The sequence below is a fragment of the Kwoniella botswanensis genome, chromosome 1 (assembly GCF_036426115.1).
Source record: "Kwoniella botswanensis chromosome 1, complete sequence".
In the NCBI taxonomy this organism is placed as follows: Eukaryota; Fungi; Basidiomycota; class Tremellomycetes; order Tremellales; family Cryptococcaceae; genus Kwoniella; species Kwoniella botswanensis.
This window is the reverse complement of record NC_088599.1, coordinates 7,597,725-7,617,920: the sequence shown is the minus strand read 5'-3', so window position 1 is coordinate 7,617,920 and position 20,196 is coordinate 7,597,725. Positions and strand designations below refer to the sequence as shown.

The window sequence follows — 20,196 nt, the reverse complement described above, 5'->3', positions numbered from 1 at the left end:
GGACCAGGTCGAACATGTTTCTGACTTCTTTCGCTTCGGTCACTTGGTCACTTGGTCACTTGTGTCGCCATCACCCAAGGCCGAACGGAAGAGCTGCATCTGGACTCTCATGACGCCCGGAGCCTGTACACCACCCTCCTTGTCCTGGGTCGAGATAACCGTGACTGGGATCACGCGGAAAGACAGGGAGATTTGCTGCTGCCCACTCTGGGTTTTGACGAAAATAGAGAACGACCAAAAAAACAAGCAAAACGATCAACCCTTTTGTCATCCGCCGCGCTCCCATTAGTTACCGCTAGCGTAACATACGGAAGGGATATGCACAACGTCCAATCGTAGAATCTGAAATAAGCTCCATGCATGCATAGAGCCGGTCCATACCTCTACAACGGTACAACTCTTGTTGCGATACATGCAGATTTGAGCGGTACCCGCGATGTAAGAAAGCACCAAGTAACCCCCTAAGAGCAGAGAAAGAGCAATGGGCCGAACTGATGGGGATGAAAGCGCAGCAAGTTTTTTTCTCGTCGTCGCGTCTTCGTTCGCTTGTCTACGCTGTTGTGCCACTCACGCGGCCGTTCTCCCACTAGCATGCAAAGGGCAGCACTCGGCTGACGAGCCTCTCGTATCTTAGAGCTATCAACTAAGCATCACTTGACGCCAGCTTACATTCTTCGGCGACACTCGACAATCAGGAGTGGAGGGGCGGGCGGTCACTGCCCGGAGCAGATGTGGTCGATCCCCGCACAGCAGAGGGCGATGGTCGAAGCCCACCGCCTGAGCTCGGCTCGTAGTCTGAAGTGGAGCGCAGTTTTACCCCGTCTTGCCGACCAAGGTGGAGGGAAGCCTCGTCAATGCTGATCAGTCGCCGAGGCTGCAATGTCGACTCGAGGGAGAGATATAAAAGGCCGGACTCGCCTGGTCGACATGGCGTCCACCGAAGAAGGAGGACCGAAGCCATCATGTCGAACAACAATGTCATCCTTCTCACGGGCGGTTCTAGCGGCATCGGCCTTTTTGCCGTCAAAGAGCTGGTCAAGACCAGTCCCGGGGCCACTATCGTCGTCGCTAGCAGAGTAGGTTGCCTGTCCGCCTTTCCCAAAGCTGACATTCGTAACACTAGACACCGCCACCAAATTCATTCCCCGGCGTACACTTCCGCGCGCTCGACCTGTGCTCGGACAGTTCCGTCCGCGCCTTTGTCAAATCGTACGATTGCGGGCCCATTTCGAGCCTCGTGCTGAATGCGGGACTCTTTCCCTCCAAAGGGCCGACGTACACCGCTCCGGACACCCAAAGCAGGCGACACGAGACCGCTCTCGCCGCCTCGCACATCGGCCACGCACTCCTGCTCTATCTCCTTGCGGCGGACAAAGTCCTCCAGCCTCGATGCAGGCTGATCTTTGTCACATCGGCACTGCACGACCCTCGAGCCCCGGGGGCGCCAGCGGCGCCGTACTGGACTTCGCCCGAAGCGGCGGATTCTGCCACGGACAAGAGGCTGGCCAGTGGCGCGGTGCGATACGCCAACGCCAAGTTGGCTGTCGTCCTCTTTGCCAATGCTCTGGCGAGGAAAACAAAGGAGAGCAAACAATGGGAGATCCTCATTTTCGAGCCTGGGTTCTCGCCGGGTGGCGGGTCGAAACTAGACAGGGGTAAGAGCTGAGTTCGAGGGACACAAGGAGATTCCCTCGCTGACGCCGAGCAGACTATCCCGCCGCGCTCCGCGCCGTCCTGGGTCCGATAATGCGCGCGATGCTCCCGCTCTTCGCGTTGCGGGGCACGGTCGTGTCCACCCCTAAGGCATCGGGCGCGTGCCTCGCGGCTTACGCACTTCGAGGCGGCGACGCAGCCCATTCGCGCCTGGCAGAGTCGAGCGGTTCCGCACCGTACTTTATGCTTTACAACGAAAGGAAGACCAGCGAGCTGTCTTATCAGACCGACGAGCAGGAGGAATTGTGGGAATGGACCAAGCAGGCGTGCGCCGGGGATGCAAAAACCACCAGATGGGATCAAACGTTCTAGAAGTTGTGAGTTTTATGCTTGTAGATCCATTTGGCAGATAGATGCACCCTAATTGCGCATCGGAAGCTCCCAGGAAGTCAACGCCTGCAGTACCACATCCATACATACACTGCCGATTCGCCCTGCGTGGCTTCAGTACATACAGTAGTGACTCGAACATGATGTACCTGGACTAGTGGACTGCCAGCGACATTGCTTCACAGCGTCCCTTCTCAATCATCACCTTGAGGCATACTCGATTTCTGTGGCCTCGCCCTTGTCGTCGGCTGAGATATCCACGCCGCCCATACGATCCGGCATGGCTGGCTGGAACAGTTTGTCCTGTCAAGTCTTCTCGGCCTCTCTGACGATCGTCCAGACGCTTGAGGCATTGGTGAAGACCTGATTGATCTCTTCCATCGACAAGCCCGTCGTCTCTGATGGGAGAAGCTTGAGAAACATCCAGTCGCGACTCTGAAAGTGCTGAACTCACCTTGGTAACAAAGGCAAACCGCTGGGACGATTGCATAAGAAGTGTCGGTAGTTCTTGCAGCCGAGCTGTGGAGGGTTGTCTTGACTGGCGGAGCCAGACATCCCTCACAGCCTCCACTACTTCTCACCCTTCTCGTACGAGGCTGTCTTGAGTGGACAATGCTGGTCACATGACCCTGTCGATCCACTACCACTCATCCAAGGTATCAGCATCGCGAGGGGGGGGGGGGGGGCATCAGCGGAGGTTTGATCATCACCACAACTGGAAGCATACGTCCAGTCTCCTGACTCGGAATCAGCGTGTTCCTTTCGGAATGGCGATCCGTCTTCGTTCCTCCCGCAGCCTAATCTGTAATACCGGTCCGCCCTGCTATCAGTCGGAATAGAGAGGCAGGGATGAAGGACTGTTGAGAAGAATAACAGAGACGATCGAGCTATGGGACTTGATTTTATAGTCTAATGAGCTCATCAAGATACGCCAGTGAGACGGCCATCATGTCAGGAGCACCTCCTTTGGAGGAACCCTCTGTGCTGACACGTCATGGGTATGGTGACATTGTTCAGATCTACAGGTATATGGCAAGTACAGTGAAAGGATCAAGGGCGTGCTCTCCTATAATAACGCCAGACTTGTAGCAAGCTGACGCAAGAGTTTCCGCCAATTGTATATCGAAGGATATAGCCCATCAAGGACTGGCCTCGCTATCGGGAAGGATAAAGGAAGAAAACACACACAGCATCTCGCACATATCGCGATGCTCATACTGAAGCTCGAAACGGTCTTGCCGTATGACCTGCACTGTCTTGATATGTCACCTTTCGAGAATTTCTGAGCAACTTCGTCGACTTATGGGAAAAGGGATGTGTACGTGAATTACGCGAATCGAGTCAGAGATAATTAGGAACAATCACACTATCACATACATCGTGGCTGTATCTGTTCATTGAGGCCTGATGATTCTTGCGCACATCAAAGTCGCACTCAGAACAGCCACATATAATCATAATATGTTCTGGTGACAGTCTCTGAAATTTCGGCTAATGCTGTGGGCTGTGATCAGTTGAAAGAAATGATCTTTGACTGGTGGAAGGTAATGTGTTTTGTGGTAAGCAGTGTTGACGGGAAGGGGAGGAAACAGCATGATCAAAAGCCGAATAGATGTTGATCTTACTATAGACAGACTGTAAGCAGCATCTTTTGGATGGCTGGATCGTAAAGTGGTCATCTAAGGAGGTTGGATGTCCGCGAAAGGAAAGCAAACCCCGAGACCAAGTCCGATGATATAATTGGATGAGACCGGGTTTGAACACGGCCTGGATGAAAGGTTATATTACGGCCAAACTTCACTTGGATATCAGACTCAGCCTTTGTGAGTAGGATAACACCGCGTCTGAACTTTGAATCAACGCAAATTATACTTGAACCGTCTGCGACTAGCGGTAAAACCAGTCCGTGGGAGCTGAAAGATCGATCATCGGAACATTTTCCCTGGTATCATAAACATCTTCAAGTGCCTCTTTCATGGTCTCGGAGCTTGAAGCCGACCTCGAGGACTTTCCCTCATATACCTCTCCGAGTAATCCCCACACAGAGAAAGTGTATTTGGGCAGCTTCCATGGTATCGAGGCGGTTCACAATTATCCTCGTGCTGAGCTTGCATAGTCGACATCAAAGGTCTTTCCACACGTACCTGCAGTATATCCTGGAGTGCTCTGACATCCATGAGCCGTGTAACCATTACGTGGGGTTTTGTACGTTTCTTTACACTTCATCAAGACGGACATACATATCACAGTTCCTGCATTGCCAGTTGTTACTGTTGTACAGTCGATTCAGGGTGAATTGCCACGCCACATTCCGATAACCAGAAGTTATTATGTAATTCACCTCACAAACAATGTTGATGTTTGTTGATCGACATTTGACATCCAATGTCGAATCCTCATTCCTTATCATCCTACATACCTACTTTCATCGATTACCATACATCATCCCAAAAAGAAACAACATATGCGATAGTACCTTACTCAGATCAAAGACTCGTTACTTCGACGACGACCGACGCATTCCTTGTTTAAACTCATAACCCCATGAGACACAGAGGGGGAAGACGCGACTGATTTCTGATTCTTTTGTTTATTTGCTGTTCTCCACTCGAGTGAGTCTGTTCGTCAAGGGTTCACTCAACACATGTTCCACCAAAGAACACACGACATGTCCTGCCTTTCACGTCTTCTTGCTGTTCGTCATAGATAAGAGCTGACTTGTACCATGCATAGGACAACCACCAATGGACCATGACCTCACCTAGACCCCGTCGACAGACTACTTCGACCTCACATACATCCATCAGAGCGGTCTCGGGAGCACCTCATACCAGGTCTTCAGCTAGACTTGCAGCATCAACTAAAAAGAAAGCTTTCACAGTATACGACGAGAACGCTACCAGCACCTCGGCAGCTACGAAGTCAAAGCCTGCTGTTTCATCTAGTACGACGAAGGATCGGGGGAGTAGAGGACCATTAAGGGAGAGTAGGGGTGTCAACAAACCCAACATGAATGCATTAGAAGGTGGGAGGGAATCAGAGGATGTGAAGGGGAAGAGGAAGATGATAGAAGATGACGAGTCAGAGAAGGGAAAGAAGATCTTGAAAGTTGAACAGCGAGGAAGTGGTACAATTACAGGATTATCGAAGGGACAAAAATCGATAGGTCATCAATCTTCCAACGAATCACTCAGATCAATACAATCTTACAATTCGTCCATTACACCATCATCCTTCTCGTTCGTCGCTCCTACACCTGCAAGGGACCTTCTGAAAAAGGTAGATGGCACGACTAGCTCAAGTGACTCTCCACCTGGACATATCGTAGCTAGACCACCCACTCCGCCAAGAATGAAAGAACGCCCTTCCACCAACATACCCTCAACCCCTAAATCAAGTTCTACCTCGACTTCTCCGCAGAAGATGGATAGACCTCTGTCGAAGATGCCAGCATCACTTCGAAAGACACCTGGACCTAGTCTTTTTACTGTACCTTCATCATCCGACGCTCGTCTCATTCCCTCAACTCCCTCTCACCACCCCTCAAATTTCTCTATGGCTAAACCGTCAATTACTCCCAAGCTAGCTCCTTCACCTCGAAAGGTATTCAATACTACAACTTCCGCACTCCCTCCTTCGACGCTTTCGAGAATGCCTAAATCCCTTGCTACACCTAGCACTCGGGTAGTCCCACCTTCACCGTCGTCTAGTAGATCGTCACCGATGGTCAGTGCGAGAACGGACCATCAGCCAACGTTGGATGCCTTTATGAGGAAGAATTTCTCGACCATGGACGAGACAGACAGGAATTCGCCTGACCACAAACACAGTACAGCCGAACAGCCGTTGAAGATGGAGGAAACGATACATATACCATCTGCTGCTAGGGAGATCCAACCTTCATTGGATAAATCCAATGATGTAGAAATGGGGACTCGGAAACGAATGGAACCACAAATCACCCCCACATCCTCCCTATACGACAGCGCCGGTACTTCAATCAAGGAGGACGCCCTACCGACGGATACTGTTGTATCGCAACCTGTCCTTTTGTCCAATTTCTCTCATCCACCAAGAGAAGGCCAATCACTTGTTGGAGATGACTCCTCATCGCTTTCTTTACCAAAAAGCACCTCTACACGTACCCTTGGAACTATGGGTCCTCCAAGTAGAATTTCCATTTCCATACCTGCGAAACCTTCCACCGGACTGGGCGCTCTTCCTGAGCGGAGACCTTCTACTAAACCTTCCATGATATCCTCCCGAGCTAGTACAACTGAGAAAGAGAACGATCTTTCATCAACTAAAAAACGAAAACCTTCTTATCCCTCCTCATTAGGTTCTGGACCTTTGTCTCGACCGACTCCACGTATGGTATCTAATCCCATCATCAGTCCTCGAGCTTCGTCGAACCCATCAACTACACTCGAGGACGATATGGAGATCCGTACTGCCCTTGTACAACCACATGGTCAGAGATCGGTCTCTGCACCTATGGATCGTTCACACGGCAGTCTCAGTTCCAGTACGAGAGAAGGTCTGACTGGAGAAACATCAAGGTCGTTAGCTGGACTGAACGATGCGTTGAGTAAACTGAAAATGAAAAGAATGGAAAGTAACGCTCCTGGATATAGCATCTCTTCTTCCACTACCACTCCATCAATCAGTATTACCGATACTTCCGTTCAAACGATGCCATTGAGTGACAGACCAAGTAATCTGAGCTCGTCGACTTCAACTTCGAGGCCTCAAAGCAGGGTATTGGGTTCTTCAGGACATCGACCACGATCATCGATTCCTCCTGGAGATCTATCTATTTCGTCAGATGAAGGTGAAGGTGTAGGAGATCAGTCCATAGCTGCCATGTTATGTTCGACGAACGGATCGAATTGTTTGAATGGAGTGAGAGCGTTCGTAGATGTTAGAACGGATGATGGAGAGGATTCAAGTCGGGTTTTCGTCGATATCCTAAAAGGTTTAGGAGCTAGGGTGAGTAGGAATTCTTTGTCAATCATTGTCATTACCTACAAAATCCCTCCGTTCCTATCTAGTTCAATGTTCGTTCTGAAAAGGGAGGTGACTGTAACTGAAACACGTGTGATATGGATTGTAGGTATTCGCCAGACCTTCCGAAACTTGTACTCACATAATATACAAATCCGGTAAACCGTCTACCTTATCATGGTATAGAAAACAAAAGCAAGAACAGGAAGATCGATACCAAGACGAGGATCGAGATCAAGATACCCCCAAGACGTTCATAGTGGGTATCAAGTGGGTGATGAGATGTAAGAAGTTTGGGAAGAAATTGGACGAAAAGGATTATGAGGTTGATATCTCCGAAGAAGATGTATTCCAAAAGGTGAGTCTAGGATGTACTTTCACTGTTGGGTATCTCTGAACGGTGAATTGTGAGTATGATACTGATTATGGATGCTTAAATGTTTTTAGAAGAGAAAATCGATGGAACCTAAATCACTTGCTGCGTCACAAGGCGCAGGTTTAGGTTTGGGTCAACCTAGTACAGTCAGAAAAGCTTGTGAGTGATAGCTTATTGATATACAATATAGAATGTATGGTGACTGATCAGTCACGATACGATGTTCAGTACTGGATGTGGCCGAAGCTAGAAAACGATCCATGATGTATGCTCGTAAGTCCATTCCATCCCAAAACTTTTGGAAAAAGCTGATTTGGATTTCTTCATCATTTAGCTAGAATACCTTCACCGTTGAAAAAAGGATATACTGGAATATCCCATTCGAATGATAATTCGGATGATTGATCCGTAGACTGTTGTCGCTACCATGCTTCATTCGATGAAATGATCTATACGATTCGTTGTTTTGGTTCTTGGCTAGCGCGAGCTGTTGTACCATGTACATGATTGATTTGATCGTTCATCGGTCGGTTGATTAATGATAATTATCATCATACCATTATTTTATTGCGTGTTTCATACGATGCATTGAGGTATATATGATACAAGCCGATGTGGGTATTCATACAGTACGGAAGGCGGAGACAACTGGATGAGATACGAAGCTACCTGCATTCTATTCAGCAAAAGCGAAATAACGAAGCAAGTTGGTTTGGGATCATACCCCTCATATAATCAGGTACTCACAGATTTTGTACATCTAGGGATTGTATCTAAAGTGACCTGAGCCGAAAGATATATTCCATCGTTTACCTAGTGCCATTGACAATACGTATAAGCATTTATTTCACCCTCCCACGGGAGATGTGATATGAGCGAATACCTACCGTTGATGTTAAGATACATGACCTGATATAAACATAAAGAGAGTGTCAGTATTGCTTGCTAGGTCTAGAGGCTGCAGATGATCGTATGCCACGTCAAGTAGGCATCGTTTGACTTACCTTTGGTATAAGAGTTATTCGTTTATGATCTATCGCACCATGACCAAGCCAGTGATCAGCATACCTCTCTAGTCTGACTTTCTCATCAAATTGATGTCAGAAACATTTGACACTTACAAGACCACCCCATTGTCGCTGTTTATCTGACTCGGTCTGGTAAGTGGTATGATCAGATATAGGTAGTGAGTGATGTGGTTCCTGCACTCTCTGCGAGGGTCGATTGATGATATATGATCGAAGATGAATCTGAATATGAATTGACTGCAACCATGAACGTTTTTCTCATGTTGACTTTGTTGCTATGACCTATGGTGCACCCTATGACGGCAGATTCGAATCCAGGCACAGCTACTTTCATCTCATTTTGCCACCCAAGACCTCGCTGGGTGTATTACGTAAGGATCTGACACTGCGTTGTGTGTTGTGCGCTGTTGGTGTTGATCAACTAAGATCTTAACAATTTCAGAAACGATAGTCAAACTCTCATTACTAACCTTTACTTGCCTTCAGTTTCATCACCGTCTGAGGAAGAGCACACGATGTCGTCAAACGGTACCAAGCTATCCTTCTCCTTCGCCCCTTCGTCATCATCCACCACAGCCCCTACCAACGGTAACGGCAATGGTGCCGGTCCATCTTCAGCACCCAAGTCCAACCTTGAGTTGCTCATGGCCAAATCCAAGCCACCAGCACAGTCTTCTAAACCCGCAACAACATCAAACACCAAAAAAGGATTCTCATTCGACGATGAAGATGATGACAATGACAATAGTCATTCCGGTATAAGCAAAAATGCCTTAGCTGGACCATCTAAATCCACGTCTTCTTCAAAGAAAGCACCAGTAGCTCAAACCAATCTTCTTTCTCGTTCAGAACGCAAAGCACTTAAAATGGCAGAATCGATCGATCAATCGATATTCGACTATGACGAGCACTACGAATCTATGAAATCATCCGAACGAGCTCAAGAACAAGCTAGAAAGAAAGAAGCCGAAGAACGTAAACCGAAATATATCGAATCGTTCTTAGCGTCCGCACAAACTCGTCGATTGGATAAACTTCGAGCCGAAGAGAAGGCATTACAGAGGGAGAGGGAGAAGGAAGGGGATGAGTTTGAAGATAAGGAGAAGTTCGTTACGGAGAACTATAAGAGACAGATGGAGGAGGTTAGGAAAGCTGAAGAGGAAGAGAAGAAAAGAGAAGGTGAGTTGATATATATCTTCTATTCGTTCAGTCATGTGTGTATACTATGTCGAAATTATTGTGGGATCCAAGAAATGTGCGAAACTTGGAAGAAAGGGGTATGATTTGGTTACGTATGATAGTGTCAACAATCTCTCAAATGTTCTCGACATCAATCACATCTTCTCAACATATTCCCTCGTGAATCATCGTTTGTACCTCACACTCTTCGTCGTCTCCTTGTTGTCAACATCTTCGTTTGTTTTTCTTTGCTTTAGTTTTTGTCTATGATATTTCTTGAACTATGAACATAAGCTGACACTACACATCTCCATTGCAGAGGAACTACGTAAAACCCGATCTGGTCCAGGTCTAACAGCCTTCTACAAATCGATGTTGGAATCTTCCGAAGCTGAGAACGCTGCCGCCGTCGCAGCTACCTCTGGAACATCGAGTGTAGCAGGTCAGGGACCTTCATTGGCAATCCGACCTCCGAGTGGACCAACAAACAAACAGGAAGAATTTGATGATGATGAAGAGTACGATCCATTATTAACTAGAGAAGCTAAAGCTCAAGCTCAGATCCAATCCAATAACACCGACACTAGTAACAGTAGTAGTAGTAGTAGTAATGGGAAAAATAGAAATCCAGATGTGGAGATTAACGATGAAGGTGAAATAGTAGATAAACGATCATTACTCAAAGCTGGTCTTAACATAACCAAGAAACCTAAACCACCTACATTACCCAACTCATTGTTGACTGGACAAAGGAGTGGAGAAGTCAATGAGGGACCATACAAATCTCGAGCGGTGGGCACTGCCGCTAGTTATTCAGAGAGGATGGAGAGGGAACGAAGGAGGTTAGCGGATCAGATGAGGGAGCAGGCTGAAAGGAAGCGAAGAGAAGAAGAAGAGAAATTGAGAGCTGAAGAGGAAGAAGCTAGAAAGAGGAGAGAGGGGGATAATGGTGATGCGGAGAGAAAGAGACAGGAAGCGAGGGAGAGGTTCTTGGCTAGGAAGCGACAGAGAGAAGAGGATGAGAAATTGCAGAAGGACAAGAAAGCTAGAGAGGAATGATGGGTGCCATATCACAGTATTGTATTGTATGTACATTGGTATTATTACTCGAGTCAAGTCTACCGTATATACAACCGGGATTGTCATTTACCATGATCAATGAATCAATCGATTTGACCGATCTATCGATCAACATTCGATCTTGCTGCTAGTCGATAGTCATCTATCTAGTACCTCGGTTATTGTGCTATAGATGCCACTATATCGGGATTGCTTGTAGGTACAAGTGCAATGCCACGTCATGTTATTCGTATTAATTGCGCCATCCCAGTGATAGAACCCCTTTACTATCTTTTCCCTTAAATGTGGTTTTCCTGAATTTCTCTGATTTTTTTTTCGATTCCATGTCCCACCTTTCGCGCACGGAGCTCTCTCCTAAACTTTTTCCGCTCAGAGTCGTACCATCATCCCATCCGAACCTACCTCTTTCCTATTCTATAACATCTTTCTTCTTCTTCTTCATCCTCTTTTCTTTCTTCCTTTCCTTCCTCATAAAAACAAAATCATATCTCTCAAAATGGTCAAGTCCGCTGTCTTAGGTTACCCTCGTGTCGGTGTCAACAGATCCGCTAAGAAGGTCAGTCTTTCACTTCTTCCGTTTCACGAACGTTCGATCGTCTTCTTCCTCTCTATCGAGATGCTCTCTCTTCTTATCCTTGAGACCGTATATATTGCATTAATAGACCAACATAGCTGACTCTTTCTCTTACAGGCCATCGAGTCTTACTGGGCTGGTAACAGCTCTGCTGAGCAACTTCAAGAGACCGCCAAGAACATCCGAAAGGAACGATGGGAGTCTATCAAGAACGCTGGTGTAGATGTCATCCCTTCGTGAGTTGGTATATGTGGAGGGCATGAATGATGAACTGACTTGACCTGAATTATAGCGGTGATTTCACCCTCTATGACCACCTCCTTGACCACTCCTTCAACTTCGGTGTTATCCCTCAACGATACGTCGAACAAAAATTGTCTCCTCTCGACACCTACTTCGGTGAGTCAGCTGCCTGCTATCTGCTACCGTGTAAAGCTGACACTCGTTCAAGCCATGGGTCGAGGAAGACAAGACCGAGCTAAAGGTATCGATGTCGTTGCCTCTGAAATGGGTAAATTGTAAGTCATCCCCACATCGCTCGGGCTTCACGCACGTGGCTGACTTTGCCTTGCCCCCCAAATCCAGCTTCGACTCCAACTACCACATCGTCAAAGTTGACCACTCCCCATCCACCGAGTTCTCCCTCAAGAACAACCAACAATTGAACGAATACAAGGAAGCCAAGGAACTCGGTATCACCACCCGACCCGTTCTCTTCGGTCCCATCACCTACCTCTCCCTCGTCCGAGCCGGTCGAGATGCTCCTGCTGACTTCGAGCCTATCTCACTTCTCGACAAATTGATCCCCGTCTACAAGGAACTCTTGACCCAACTCAAGGAAGCTGGTGTCGAGGAAGTCCAAATGGACGAACCCATCCTTGTTTTGGACAAAGCTGAACAACAAGGTGATCTCTTCAAGAAGACTTACGAAGCTCTTGCTCCTGTCGCCCCTAAGATTACCATCACCACCGCCTACGGTCGAGTTGGCAAATCAATCGAATTCCTCAAAGACCTCCCCATCCACGCTCTCCACCTCGATCTTGACCGAGAACCCAAGCAACTCGATGAAGTTCTCGCTGCCCTTAAACCTACCAAGATCGCTATCGAGCTCGGTGTCGTTTCCGGTAGAAACATCTGGAAGAACGACCTTAAAGCTTCCAAAGCTCTTGCCGACAAGGCTATCGCTGAGCTCGGTGCTGATAAAGTAACCGTTTCCACCTCTTCTTCCCTTCTCCACACCCCTATCTCCATCAAGGTCGAGACCAAATTGACCCCTCAACAAGTCTCTTGGTTGTCCTTCGCTACCGAGAAGTGTGAGGAAGTCGCCACCCTCGCCGGTGCCCTTAACGGTAAAGAATCCGAAGCTTTCGAGCAAAACTCCAAGGACATCGCTGCCCGAAGAGAATTCGAACGAACCTCCGACTCAGCTGTCCGAGACCGAGTTGCCGCCATCACCGAGGAACAACTCAAGAGAAAATCACCTTTCCCCGCTAGACGAGAAGCCCAAAAGAAACACCTCAACCTTCCTAAATTCCCCACCACCACCATCGGATCATTCCCTCAAACCAAGGAAATCCGAGTTGCCCGAGCTAAGTTCACCAAGGGTGAACTCTCCAAGGAGGATTACGAGAAGGCCATGGAGAAGGAAGTTGGTTCCGTTGTTGAATTCCAAGAGAAGGTTGGACTTGACTTGCTCGTCCACGGTGAACCTGAACGAAACGATATGGTTCAATACTTTGGTGAACAATTGAACGGTTTCATCTTCACTCAACTTGGTTGGGTTCAGTCTTACGGTTCCCGATACGTCCGACCCCCCATCGTTGTCTCTGACGTTTCCCGACCATCTCCTATGACCGTCCGATGGTCTTCATACGCTCAATCCTTGACCAAGCTCCCCATGAAGGGTATGTTGACTGGTCCAGTCACCATCCTCAACTGGTCTTTCCCCCGAGCCGATGTCACCAAGGAAGTTCAATCCAAGCAACTCGCTCTTGCTCTCCGAGACGAAGTGGTTGACCTCGCCAACGCCGGTATCAAGGCTATCCAAGTCGACGAGCCCGCTATCCGAGAGGGTCTTCCTTTGAGAAAGGCCGACTGGGACAACTACCTCACCTGGGCTGTTGACTCTTTCAGACTTTCCACCTCCGGTGTCGAGGATGATATCCAAGTCCATTCTCACTTCTGTTACTCTGATTTCGGAGATATCTTCCCCTCCATCCAACGATTAGATGCCGATGTCATCTCCATCGAAGCTTCCAAGGCCGACTTGAAATTGTTGGACGTCTTCAAATCATACGGATACTCCAACGAGATCGGTCCCGGTGTTTACGATATCCACTCACCCCGAGTTCCCTCTGAACAAGAGATCAAAGACCGGATTGCCGCCATGGTCAAGGTGCTCCCTGCTGACCTGATGGTTGTCAACCCCGATTGTGGTCTTAAGACTCGAGGATGGAAGGAAACTGAGGAATCACTCGCCAACTTGGTAGCTGCTGCCAAATGGGCTAGAGAGACCTACGCTTAAGCGTGGAGTTTCTTTTCCCTTCAATTTGCATATGAGCTTCAACACTCTCATTCATTTTCATTGTCATTTCATCTAGATTTCCCATCATTGTTTTATACCCTATCTTCTCATTTATATATTTGTAAAATGGAAACTAAAAGACACTTTTTAAAGTGCAAAAAGGACGTGCTAAGGTGGTTGTGGTTTTTTGGGCGTTGGCGGAAGTTGTTCGATGTTGCTATAGTAGTAGTTATAGTAGCGAAAAGAAGTAAAATAGTCAAAAATGCAGTCTGTTCAACCGGCACTATGGCTTCGTTTTGTTTTTGGACAGCACGCGCTTGCCCATGAGACCACTAAAAGAATGAAAGGCGGGAGAAAGGGATTTGGACTGATATGTTATGCCGAAATATCAACACAGGCCAGGCAGAGGGTAAATATAGAACAGAGTTCAAAAGTCAGAACGATCCATACCGTCCTTGTGATAACTGCCTTTGATCGCTGAATGGAAGGTGGGTGATGAAAGGAAGAGAAAGGGGTGATTGATGTCGACATCTCAACATGTTACTGATTGTCACTGCCTGTAAAAACAGTCGATAAAGAAACATCTATGATTTTATTGCTACTATAGTACAAGAGTGCACTAGAAATATCGGATTCAAGTATGTTATTTCAAAGAAGTTTCCTTGTGATACCTCTTATCCCTTTCCTAGCCTCAGCGGCCACTGCATCTAGTACCAACACGACTACCGCTACACCCAGTATCAACACTACCGCCATTTCTTCAACCAGCTCCAGCACTACGAGCACATCCGAAGCAACCGATACCAACAACACTAGATCGGTAAGATTACAATTGAATTACAATACAACCAAGTGCCTATCGGCAATAATGGATTCGGAAGGGTACGCTCAACCTGAACTGACATTCGTGCAAAATTGTACATACTCTACTGTATGGGTTGTACCGTCCAATTTTGAGGAACAGCCTGGAGAAGTAGTCTGTGGAGAATGTAATGATCTGCCGATATTGGATGGTGGGAAATATGGGAATCAAACTAATGCGACTGTCTTGGCTATGCCTGATGAACAACGTTTGGGGCAGAAGTGAGTTCATGTTTTCATCAATGTTGTGTTACTTCTACCTCTGCGACTCCCCAGATCCAGTACAATAACGAAGAACATAAACCCCTCATGTATTAAGTTAGCTGACCAAGAGTTCATTTTACTCCGTATAAGATGGATGATGGATGCAGATCATCGAATATCCCTTCGACCACCTACCGATCCCACCAAAGCTACATTGTGCCTCGGCGAGACTATCGATGATAAAGGTGGGTCGTATGTCAGGACGGAAATTGTGGGGATGGACCTGACTCAGGTGGATCAAAGATCAATCAGAGTGAGCCCAGCTTCTTCTTGTCTTGGTATCTCGTGGATGTATTGCTGGGATTCTCGTTTGGACTGACTTACTGTAGTTTGGAATCTGATTGATGTGGAAGAACATGAATGACCTCTCGGGATGGTGGTGTGTGTCTCTACGTCTCTCCCATCTACTTATGTAATGCTTCTAATGGTAGACGAGATCAGGGCAGTCATCTTTAGGACCTGGGTTGACGTTGAGTTGACATTGAATTTGACTTTATCTCATGCATTGTCCATATATTCCTGGCGAGATAGGTTCGAATGGAAGGTATTTTATAGCAATTTTGCCACTCACTCTCACTTACCTCGGTCCAGATGGATCAACGTGACGCGTATGACCTTTCCCGACCGCTTTGGTCGAACATTACTCGTACTATAACATGTTGAATGGCCCACTCCTTATGACCTTGCTTACCATATACCCACTTCTTGTATACCCACATACACATCTTGTATCTAGATGTCATTCATCATACCACCAATAGATGAGCTGGATGTATCGAAAGAACTGATTGATGCTGCTAATCGAGGTGAGTCTTGAGAGGTTTTTGTGTGTTGGTCTGGTGCTGACGTCAACTGTACCGACTATCTGTCTATATGTCTATGATCTTCCTTCCTCTCTCACCCATCACCTTCTTCCTTCCTTACACCATTTATCTACACATTCACACTCATCTAAAATTCGTCACCTATACTCACACTCACCCATTCGAAATGATCGAACCCTACTTGCACTGTCCCGAATCCACTACGACCTACGAACCTCCCTCAATAGCATCCCTCTCCACTTCCTCCATCCTCTTAACCCCCTTACCTAGATTATCAGACCTCCTCAAAGTGAAAATACCTGTCGCTCAGTCATACTTACGACAAGTCAGTCATGCGATCGCACCTTCCACGAAGAGATTAGATGAGATATACGATCAGGAGCAGAATACCGGTATCGGTCCTTCGAGATTACCTCTGGACGTTGATGAGGATGATGATACAGATACAGATGAAAAGGGAAAAGGGAAAGGACGAGCTAAATGGGTGTCAACTGGTGATGCGGGTTTGGATCAGGTGTTAGGAGGGGGGATTAGAAGAGGTTGTCTTTATGAGATCACCGGTGAGAGGTGAGTTTGGAATGGATACTGTGCCTAATCTGTATTGTCGTCCCACTATGTCACTTATCTGTCTTCCTATCCTCAATTGTACGTCAGACTTTATCATCATACGTATACTGACTGTTCGTTGTCTCCACAACTCATAGCGCCGCTGGCAAATCTCACCTCGCTCTCCACCTTGCCCTAACCTTCCAACTTCCCTCTCTCACATCATCACCCGGCGGTTCGCTCATCCTCACTTCCGAAAGAGAAATATCCACCGACCGATTAGTTCAACTGGGTAAACATCTTCTGTCGATCCACGAACCATACGAGTTCGGTCCAGAAGGAAGGGTAAAGAACCTGTTAGATAACATATTGACTAATAGGGTGGGAGATGTGGATGCTCTGGAACATGCTCTAAACTACGCCGTCCCAGCTATACTTGAATCCCGTCTCAACCCTAACAGTTCAAGAAGTAATCAACTACCTATTCGACTTATTATACTCGATTCCATTACCGCGTTACTCAGAGGAGGGTCTAGCGATCACGAAAGACCCACTGCACCTAATGCTTTATCTCTCGCGGAAAGATCAAAACATCTATGTATAGTTGCCGACGCCCTCAAAGCTTTAGCTGTAAAGTACGATCTATCGATATTGGTCATTAATCAAGTATCAGACGTATTTCAGAGAGCTACACCGGTATCGTACTCTCAACCTACTTCTTCATTTATGCAAACGCAACCTTTCACTGGTACTGTCAATGTCAATGACAATCCGGATGATATAGCGATGATTTACAAGACCCAATCTAGATGGTTCTCCGGAGAGAGCGATACGTTGAAGAAAGAAGCTTCCCTTGGTATAGTCTGGGCGAACGCAGTGAATGTTAGGATCATGTTGAGTAGGACGGCAAGGAGGAGATTAGTCGATCAACGTGATCTCACTTCCCACAAGAGAAGGAAAATGGAAGATAACCCAGATAAAGATGGATTGGAAAAGGATGAAGAGGAAGATATTAAACCTACGTTAATCAGAAGATTACATGTGGTTTTCTCACCTTTCTCAGCGGCAAGTACGATCGATTACGTTATTACTTCCACTGGCGTACATACCTTGAATGAAAGCTATAAGAAGATTGATACGACCGGTGAAGTGATCAAAAGACAAATGAAAGAAGAAAAGGAGAGGGAAAGGAGTCAGCGTAATTTCAATAGTAGTCAGATAGACCCAGATGACGAAGACGATGGAGAAGGAGATGAACCGAGAGTAGATTGGGATGAGGTGTTTGATGAATTTGGGGAATTACCTGAAGAGTTCTGGAGAGGTGAATATGATTTAGGAACTGTTGATGGGATTGGGAATGGCAATGGGTCTACTGGGGAGGCGAATAGTGTATCGGATCAAGTTAGTTATACCGGATATTCAGATTTGATAGTTGATCAGAATGTTGATTCGGTTGAGGGTCAGAGTGTTGTTGAATCCGCTCTAGGGCATGGAAGTGCGATGGATGGCAGAAGTGGGGGAAGTGTCGGAGATAGTACGTAAGATCATCGAGAGGGGTCATAGTAAGGATTTCGATGTGAGAGTTGTATATAAAGTATCGATAGTATAGTACATGCCTACCAATTCAACAGTTTTATAATCTACGCCACCAACGTGCTCGTTGTAATTCATAGTGTCAATGTATATCAATAACACAGGTGATAGATTCAGTATCCAATGGTTGATACATCATGTAGTATGTATATATTCCAAGATTCACTGACCCAAAACCACTCCTTTCTAATCCATGTCGATAGTCAAGATATCTTCAATCGTCGCTTTCGTTCCTAATTCTTTCAACTTTTGATGTGTCCGAGTGATACACCACATCACACGCAGTAAGCTATGTATCCTTAGTCAGGCTTCTCCTTCATGTAATGGAAGAAGAACTTACATCAAAGAAACCATCACAGCACTCCTCACTCATCCCACTCGCTTGGTTCTACATCCCAACAATCCATCAATTAGCTACAGTAACTTCTATCTCCCGATCTTAGCTCCCTGTGTGAAGAGACATAACATACCTTTACCCATCTAAATGGATCTTGAACGACCAATTTCCTTTCAGACCATTCATACGATTGTAATCCCCCATCACCTTTACCCATCCTCATCTCGATCTGGACCGATTTGGCCATTCGGTAATGTTGCATTATCAGACTGATCTGAGAAGGATCGTACCCCTTCCAGTTCGGATAAGCCATTTGATCTTTTTCGAGATTTGGATATGTCTGGTCTTTGTATAGTAAAATACGTGGGAGAATACCTCCATTCAGAGGTGATATGATATGTGTGATAGGGTTAAAGTGGTCTGAATCTTCAGCATGTGGTGACTCTGATTTGGTCTGGATAGTATCTTGAGCAAAGTATTCAAAGAACCCTCTGACAACTTCTGCCACGATCATCTTGGTATCTCGAACCCTCCAATCTTGTTTTGGATTATTGGAAAATGTAGTGTGAAATGCTCTACCCTGTGTTCTACCCCACTCGCCCCAAATCAACTCATCATCTTCCATCATCTCTTCAATCTTATCGTACCTTCTCGCAATGATGTCTTCTTGGAGATTAGGTAATTGTCCGATATGTTGTAAAAATCCTATACAAATGAGTGAAAGGCAGTACGAAGATAATTTGAATTCGTTCTGACGGTTGGATAATTTCGGATCTTTGCCTGATATGGATTTGTACCATTTCTTGATTGTGTATATCAAAGGTCGAAGGAGGTTGGGTGAAATTTGGCAGTAAGCGAGAATGAGGGAACAATTGTACCTTAAATGATGATAATCATGTGTCAACCATGGCATAAATATCGTACATACAGCATGTACTGTATACACTCTAGAAATGACAAGACCAGGACAGGTCAACTATGATAGAAGACGAACTTACAATCCAGCCAAATCGTTACATTGTAAGTCACATCCCAACTTTCTTTCCGGATCGACGAATTTAATGAACGGTAAAGGCAGGGGATGTCGCTTGGTATGTGTCATACCTACTTTTTCGATACAGTCTGAAAGCGCTTTGAGTGAATAACAATTCGGTAGATTTTGAGATGATTCGTATCTTCCTCGTCTTGCTTGGGTGTTGGATCCGATTTGGATGCTTGAAGGTGGTTGAAGCCACATGGAAGGTTCGTCTGGATGTCGTATTCCATATTTGTGAATAATCACCTCAATGACGACGATTGTGAAATAGGAGAATTATAACTTACATCCTCTGGGTAATGCTCGATCCTACATCCAATAAACAAATTTATAAGTCTCGGTTGCTCCATGGTCACTTAGCAGATAGAGGCACTCACAACGATACACAGATCCACATCCGTCGAATTATCTATTTCCCCTCCCCAAATACTACTCCCAACAATCTCAACTTCAAATCTTCTTTTCTTGTCTCCATTGGAAACTTCTATGAGATCAGGATGGAAGGTTTCGTTAATTGTATTGGTCAGAAGGGCACGTAAGTCTTCCATATCCCTCTTGCGTTCTTTGGAAGGCTCAGAAGATCCCCATGAGGTCATGATAGAGTCTTGCAATTTGTCGTTATCTGGAGTGTACAAGAGATCGTCTGGTATATGAGTTCGGGGGGATGATTGCGAGTAGTAAGTCTTATATGGGGACAATTCTCCTTCTGTTGGAAGAGGGGTGTGTGGAGGGGAAGTCGGGCCGAGCTGGGGGTTCTTGCAAGAATAGGATTGAGGGTGGGAATCACTTTGAGACATCTTATTCGGGAATCTTTTGCAAGAGGATCAAGCGACTAGGTATCAGAAATTCTGTAGAACTTGAATTAAAAAGGTCAATAAGAGAGCAACACAGAAAGTAGTTGAGCGAACAGAAAAATTGCTCTCCAAA

The 20,196-nt window shown here is 46.3% G+C and overlaps 7 protein-coding genes across 7 annotated transcripts; 6 read left to right on the top strand and 1 right to left on the bottom strand.

The window, feature by feature from the left end:
- Positions 1-962: 962 nt before the first annotated feature.
- Positions 963-1,666, top strand: L199_002876 (uncharacterized protein; the record flags this gene model as incomplete). Its single annotated transcript, XM_064888615.1, has 2 exons — positions 963-1,076; positions 1,124-1,666. The coding sequence occupies 2 exons, from the start codon at positions 963-965 to the stop codon at positions 1,664-1,666; spliced, it is 657 nt and encodes a 218-aa protein (XP_064744687.1).
- Positions 1,667-4,794: 3,128 nt separating this feature from the next.
- Positions 4,795-7,828, top strand: L199_002875 (uncharacterized protein; the record flags this gene model as incomplete). Its single annotated transcript, XM_064888614.1, has 5 exons — positions 4,795-7,032; positions 7,157-7,405; positions 7,495-7,582; positions 7,652-7,696; positions 7,758-7,828. The coding sequence occupies 5 exons, from the start codon at positions 4,795-4,797 to the stop codon at positions 7,826-7,828; spliced, it is 2,691 nt and encodes an 896-aa protein (XP_064744686.1).
- A 1,138-nt stretch (positions 7,829-8,966) lies between these two features.
- L199_002874 (uncharacterized protein) lies at positions 8,967-10,689 on the top strand (the record flags this gene model as incomplete). Its single annotated transcript, XM_064888613.1, has 2 exons — positions 8,967-9,630; positions 9,950-10,689. The coding sequence occupies 2 exons, from the start codon at positions 8,967-8,969 to the stop codon at positions 10,687-10,689; spliced, it is 1,404 nt and encodes a 467-aa protein (XP_064744685.1).
- Positions 10,690-11,206: 517 nt separating this feature from the next.
- On the top strand, positions 11,207-13,808 carry L199_002873 (5-methyltetrahydropteroyltriglutamate-homocysteine S-methyltransferase; the record flags this gene model as incomplete). The annotated part of the gene is made up of 5 exons (XM_064888612.1): positions 11,207-11,266; positions 11,402-11,520; positions 11,577-11,683; positions 11,736-11,802; positions 11,870-13,808. The coding sequence occupies 5 exons, from the start codon at positions 11,207-11,209 to the stop codon at positions 13,806-13,808; spliced, it is 2,292 nt and encodes a 763-aa protein (XP_064744684.1).
- Positions 13,809-14,448: 640 nt separating this feature from the next.
- On the top strand, positions 14,449-15,297 carry L199_002872 (uncharacterized protein; the record flags this gene model as incomplete). The annotated part of the gene is made up of 4 exons (XM_064888611.1): positions 14,449-14,891; positions 15,024-15,118; positions 15,166-15,186; positions 15,263-15,297. The coding sequence occupies 4 exons, from the start codon at positions 14,449-14,451 to the stop codon at positions 15,295-15,297; spliced, it is 594 nt and encodes a 197-aa protein (XP_064744683.1).
- Positions 15,298-15,923: 626 nt separating this feature from the next.
- Positions 15,924-17,845, top strand: L199_002871 (uncharacterized protein; the record flags this gene model as incomplete). Its single annotated transcript, XM_064888610.1, has 2 exons — positions 15,924-16,324; positions 16,462-17,845. The coding sequence occupies 2 exons, from the start codon at positions 15,924-15,926 to the stop codon at positions 17,843-17,845; spliced, it is 1,785 nt and encodes a 594-aa protein (XP_064744682.1).
- A 237-nt stretch (positions 17,846-18,082) lies between these two features.
- L199_002870 (uncharacterized protein) lies at positions 18,083-20,066 on the bottom strand (the record flags this gene model as incomplete). Its single annotated transcript, XM_064888609.1, has 6 exons — positions 18,083-18,142; positions 18,237-18,284; positions 18,367-19,111; positions 19,232-19,481; positions 19,557-19,578; positions 19,647-20,066. The coding sequence occupies 6 exons, from the start codon at positions 20,064-20,066 to the stop codon at positions 18,083-18,085; spliced, it is 1,545 nt and encodes a 514-aa protein (XP_064744681.1).
- Positions 20,067-20,196: the final 130 nt, after the last annotated feature.